General features: G+C 41.1%; 1 protein-coding gene across 1 annotated transcript in view; it reads right to left on the bottom strand.

Annotated features, from left to right (window-relative positions):
* scrn2 (secernin 2) overlaps positions 1-6119 on the bottom strand; it is a 10528-nt gene that overhangs the window by 2282 nt on the left and 2127 nt on the right. The window contains 5 exon segments of the mRNA XM_035660184.1: positions 1246-1426; positions 2521-2686; positions 2762-2977; positions 4564-4763; positions 5264-5445. Coding sequence (XP_035516077.1) covers positions 1246-1426; positions 2521-2686; positions 2762-2977; positions 4564-4763; positions 5264-5445 — 945 coding nt within the window.

The following is a 6119-nucleotide window of genomic DNA, read 5'->3' as shown; positions in this document are numbered from 1 at the left end:
CACTGAAGCAAATCCCTAGCAACTTGCACTGAGTTGTATGGCAATAAAGTACTGAATCTTGAATCTTGACAAAAGCTGGTAAGTGGACCTTGAGTTGGTTTCCAATGTGAATAATAAAACTTTTAAGCAGCTGCACTGCTATGGATTAAATTATAACTGTTATTAAGTTTGCATGTCAATCCATGCCGACTGAGGCAATTTCTTCACTGATGAATACTGTTTTAAGCCCCAGAAAAAAAAGCTAGTGAGCTGACCTTGACTCGTCAAACTACAACTTCAAAGCTCAGGAATGACTTTGCATTTTTTCAAGATCTGTCTCGTGCATCTATCTGCATTTAATTTAAAGTAACTTCTGAAAGAAAAATAAATAAAATCCCAAATTCCTAATCTTACAAATAAAATGTTGTCATTAGTCATTAATAATGAAAGTTGCTTAATTTAGTCTGGTATGACGAGCTTATGGTGGCTAATGTTGGCAAACCTGAGGTAGATATTACTGTGTATTACTGTGATTTCATTACACTTCACTGCTTAGCTACTGTTACATCAAATTTAACGTTTACCATTATGTAAGTGTCACTTGTGGACATACTGGCTGTAATATAGTAATATAAATATAATAAAAGTAATATAGGCCTGCTTTAATGTTTTACAGCAGTGAGTTATTCACTGTGAACAAACAATATACTCAACAGCTGCTTTGAATTTGTATGTAGAATGAAATTGGGAATTTGGTTACTACACCAGGCTCTTGTGTATCTGTAAATAGCACACTGGTCTTTCTGTGGCACCTTATTCTATCTCAGTGACTATATAATAAACTCAATGCTGGTTAAAATGTATGTGCTTAGAATGTCTGAACAAAAAAACACAAGTCATCTCAGACAGGACAGTCACTTTGTTTTGCAGTAGTAAAACCTCCCAGCATTCTCATGATGGTCTTTGGTTGCACTGAACCCTGCTCTTTGGCTTTCAATGTGTACTTGTAGTGTGTTTATGTTTAGTCTACACTCACGCCATGTGTCTTGTCTGCACTGTTGTGTTTTGGTCCTTAATGGGAGTGTCAGTCCTGTGTGACTCGCCTGCAATTAATCAGCAACAACTGACGAGTTCAACTCTCAATAAAATGCTGTGCATGTACATATACACACACATATATATATATATATAAATAGATGTGAACTTCCAGCTCTGCCTGGATCTGCACAGGACTATCATTGACCTAAGTCATCCACCAGTGCCCACCGGGTTGGTCTCCATGGTGTTGAGCGCCACCTGGTGGGCCTTGTACAGGTCATGCCTGCGGTCCACCTGGCTCTGAAAGCGAGGCTGCTTCCTGACAGGGTCGTCTGGACCGAACTGTGGGGAGATCACCCGCAGCACTGGGGTGGAATGGTCCGAGAAGATAAAAGGCTTGAATACAGACCTACCGGGGGGGGGGTTAAGAGAGTAACAGGAAAGACAGAAACGCAGACTCAGAAACTCCCATCACCCAGAGTGGAGACAGAATGCAGGAAAGATGTGGAGAAAGAGAATACTGGGGTTTTAACACGTCATGATGTATGCATTTGAACATATTACTGCAGTTTTTCCAGAACCTACCACACACTAGGAATGGATCTGGTAGGACAGGGTTTTGAACCAATGTCCCTCTGGTCGAGCAACATGTTTCAGCCCAACAGCTGCTGAATTTAGGATATAACAGGAATGCAGAGCTCTCTTTTGGTGGGAGTCTACTGGTGGTCAAAGTAGCAGTGACACTCCAATGTGCACTGCAGTGGTTTTAACAGCCACTGAGGTACAATGAAACACATCTATCAATGTTGCAGTTTGGCATGTTTTATGGCTTTGTTCTTCCATAATAATATAGAAACAACATTCCGACTCAGATGTTTTAAGGTCAGTTTAATTAGTTTATTGTTAATGTTCCCTGAAGGAACTGCCCCATTTAAACCAAAGTATATATAGTACATATATGAATTATTAGTTTATTATTAGAAGCTTTCTTTATGTATGTTGAATTGTATGTAAAAATCTCAAGGTTAGCTTAGCATTTGAAATTAATTGGAGGTATACCACAAAATCACTTTTTCTCTATTTTCCAGATATTAAATACCAACAATTTTTATAAAGTATGTATTTGTTTCTGACTTATTTCTTTATTTTCCTTTTCCCTGTGTCTTTCTTATGTTTCCTCTGTCCTTTTTCAATGTCTTTACATAGATATTATCATGATGCTACTGCTAGTATTGTTAGTCTATTTTACCTTTTTATTCTTTCTTTTTTTTTTACAGGTTTCTGACAGCACACTGATTGTGACAACCATCTTGTTGCTGTAAATATTCTGTGTAAAACTGAACATATAAATGTGGGGACAATTAGTATCAACTTACATGCTTCTATACAGTAACTGAAGAACCAGGGAAATTGTCAGGAATTTATGGACACGTATTTTCCCTAATTATTATATTTGATAACTATTATGATCTAAAGGAATTCTTAGTTGAATTGGAGACATACCTGGAGGGGTCTGGGGTGGCAGTGAAGAAGTGGATGCAGGGCAGGCTGGTGTCTCTGGGCAGGACAGACACCATGCTGCCTGTGGTGCAGAAACCTCCAGAGTCCATGCAGATGCCACTGGGCTTGTCCCTCAGAATGGACATCATCAACTCTGCCGTCACTGAGCCTAACAGGGCAGATTAGGACGTTAACAGTGTTCTCAGGGTGATGTCCAAAGGTATTCTGGGAAATGTACCCTCACCATCATGTTGCTGGAGTAGCTCTGTGCCTCCCTTGTAGCGCTGTTTGGCCAGCTCCATCCTGGCAGGTGGGTTCTCAGGGCTGAACACCTGAGAGAAGTTGAACTCTCCTTCGCCGTCCCACCAGCCCTGAGCCTGGGCCACGCTCCGCAGCTCCGGGTGCTCTGCGGAGACCTCAGTACTGATAGTCAGCTGGTTGGAGATGTTCTTCACGCCCTCTGAGAAGAGAGAGTGGCTGTTAGTGTGTGAAGACGCCTTGTTTAAACCAAAGATTTACCTTTTAAAAGCAGGTACAAGTCTGCTGTTTGTTCATGTACCGCGTGCTCGTCTGGGCTGTATTTGCATACACACTGAGCAGAGCGGCTTGCACAGTTTATCTCCAATTGACAGAGTGATCCAACCCTGATGAATGAGCGTCTCTTCACCACAATTTCAGGATTCCCTGAATTATATGACACATCTCTATAAGCTGTGGTCTCATGTAGAAGAATGAAGAATGCACAAAGAGATCTGAATGAGCTTTACTTACTTTGTAATTTAGCTTCCCACATTAAAGAGCAAATATGAGTCATGTAAGTATTTAAATATTTCGTATGGATTTGCTCTTTAGGGCTGATTAAGCAGCTGATCACTCAGTGCATAACTGTAGTCTGGTGTGGTCTTGTAGATGCTTTTAGCCGTGCTAGCAGTGTAGATTTAGGCATGGTGTGCTGGTCAGTCCACAACGGTGGTCCAGACTGATGTCTCTCAACAACTACTGGATGGATTCTGGTGATCTCTGATCTAGTTTTCCCAATACTGTGGTTTATGACCAAAAACCTGAGAAACACACATTCCCATCAGCCTCCACTGTACTTTGTGTTAATTAGGAAATCTTAGCATGCTAACTTAGATACTGGACGTGATAAACATACCTGCCAAAGCAACATGTTAGCACTGACATTGTGAGCATGTTGGCATGTTGATGTTAGCATGTATCTCAAAGCACCGCTGTGTCAGTACCTCACAGAGCCGCTACAGTGGCTGTAATCTAAAACTGTGTCCGATATCCCTCCTCCTCCCATCCAGAGCATTACATTGGGTGGTTGTTAGCAGAAAGTAGCCTACATGCCATGGACACTACCTTTTACATTCCATTGTGTAATTCTTGATTGATGATTTCCATTCATTTTTTAGTTGTTAGCAAATGTTTTTTTAAACAAGAGTAAAGAGCATTTACTGGAACTATTTTCAGCCTTGGATTAATATATATTTGGTGCTCTAGAGAGTCTAGTAGACTTGTTGAGAAGTGGGACAAAGATCACCCCATTCAAAGGTGCTGATTTTTGCAGATGCAAAGAATACATCTGATCTAATCATTGAGCTGTCTCAGTTATTAGTACAGTTAGTGTTTAACTCCTGGTACAGTATCCTGTGTTTCTGTATTCTCACTGCTTTGTAGTTTTGGTTGTAAATTGTAATTTTTATATATTGCAACTCTTTTGCTCTTTTGCAGCACCAGTTGCACTGTATGTCTGTCCTGGGGTTTCTCCCACTGTTTTCCCTATCCTTATCCAAAATGAGGATAAAGAGTGTCACGTTATACAGATTGTGAAGCCCTGAAAAAAAAAAAACAGCACAGAAAGTTGGCCGATGTGAACTAAAGTCTGACGTGTGTGTAAGTCACATATTGAGGAGCATGCTTAAGTCAATAAATTGTTAATACATTTGAATCTGTAGTAAGTGCATATATTAACAGTTCTGCACCCATTGAGCCAGATTAACTGTCTAGACTATACATGCACCCTTCGCCCTGCATCCTCACCAGTGACCTTCTGCGCCACCCACAGCCTTCCAGCGGTTTCCAGGACCCAGGCCTCGTTGCGGTCCACCAGGAGGAAGGTGTTGTGGTAGCTGAAGGGTGCAGGATCCTCCCGGCACTGCCCCCCCTGGCCATGCTGCTCCAGGAGGCCAGTGATCACAGTCAGCGCCGCCCAGGCACTGTTACCGCGCTCCAACCCCAGTCTGATGATCACAAGTCGAGCTGGGTTACTTCAAAGTGCAAAGGTTTCTCTTCACAAGATATCAGTTATGTAGTCATGAAGTGGGTTAATTATTAACTGTAACAATTTCATACATATGTTGTCTTGTCTACTTTTATCTGTTTAACTAACCATGAGGACCCGTTGAGTTTGTTGGTGATGTTTACACACTCCTTTGGTATGTGTTTTGTAGGAAATGCTACTGTTAAGTGCTACGCTCCGCTACTTACTACGCCTGTCATAACATGCTTGTGGCAATCCACACACCTTTCTGATTAAAGCCTGAGAGGATCAAGTTAATATTCTACTGAATAACCAACATCCAAACTGTACTTAATTAGGATGCAATAATTGCTCCCATCAGCTCTGGAGATTATTTTTTCTTTATTGCTAGAACCGGATAAGATGTTATTTTATCCATACAGTTTTTTGTTGTTGTTGTTGTTTTTAGGTATACAGTATCAAAAGGTTTTCGTTGCTCACCGAACAAGGTCCATGCCCAGCAGGGCCTCTCCGGGGGCAACGGGCTCTCGGGTCCAGACAGCCTCATTCCCAATACACACTCCCTGATCATTGGCTCCCATTTCTGCACCCCACATCCAGGCAGGCTTGCTGAGGATGACAGCGTGAGTGTGCTCCACCTGAGGGATCTGGATGTATGTGCACTGCAGACAAAAAAAGAGTGAGTGAGACACAGATAACCATTTCAGAGTTATATGCTCGTCGTGTAGTATGCAAAGCTGACACACTTGCATTAATCCCCAGGATATATAAAACTGAATACCTCACGTATTTTCCAAAATTACCTCCCCCCTGCCTCACCCACTGGTTTTCTGTATTTCAGTACATCTATGCAGAAATACCATCACATATGGTCTTTCTAAGATAAAGATATATTAATGCATCCATTAGTTCCATTCAGAAATAACAGTCACGCGAGAGTAGAATGTTGTTTTTGTGATTTTAAAGTCATATTGCATTTTAAGAACAGATATTTTCATATTCAGAGTTGTGTGGAGAATACGACATTTTAAAAATCTCCTCCAGGCAGGTATTGAGAAGAACATACAAATAGTCTGCTTAGAACGATAATGTGCGTCTGAGGTTTTTTTTTAAAAAAGTCAGCTACTCCTTCTACCTCATTAAAAATTCCACAATCTCCGAATATGAAAATGTTGTCCATCATTTTCCTGCTGGACACAAGATGTCTACTCCTTCAGTGTAAAGCCAAATTTTCTTCTTCCAAACTACTTGTAATGTCACAAATCCTGCTTGTAGGCCCCTTAAAATCTGATTTTCAATGAGCACACTTTGTTGAGAAACTTTCCACTTTCAGCAG

The sequence above is a fragment of the Morone saxatilis genome, unplaced genomic scaffold, assembly GCF_004916995.1.
Source record: "Morone saxatilis isolate NCDOM2014 unplaced genomic scaffold, NCSU_SB_2.0 Contig17, whole genome shotgun sequence".
Classification (NCBI taxonomy): domain Eukaryota; kingdom Metazoa; phylum Chordata; class Actinopteri; family Moronidae; genus Morone; species Morone saxatilis.
Note: the sequence above shows the minus strand (reverse complement) of the source record. Positions and strands in the feature narration are given on the sequence as shown.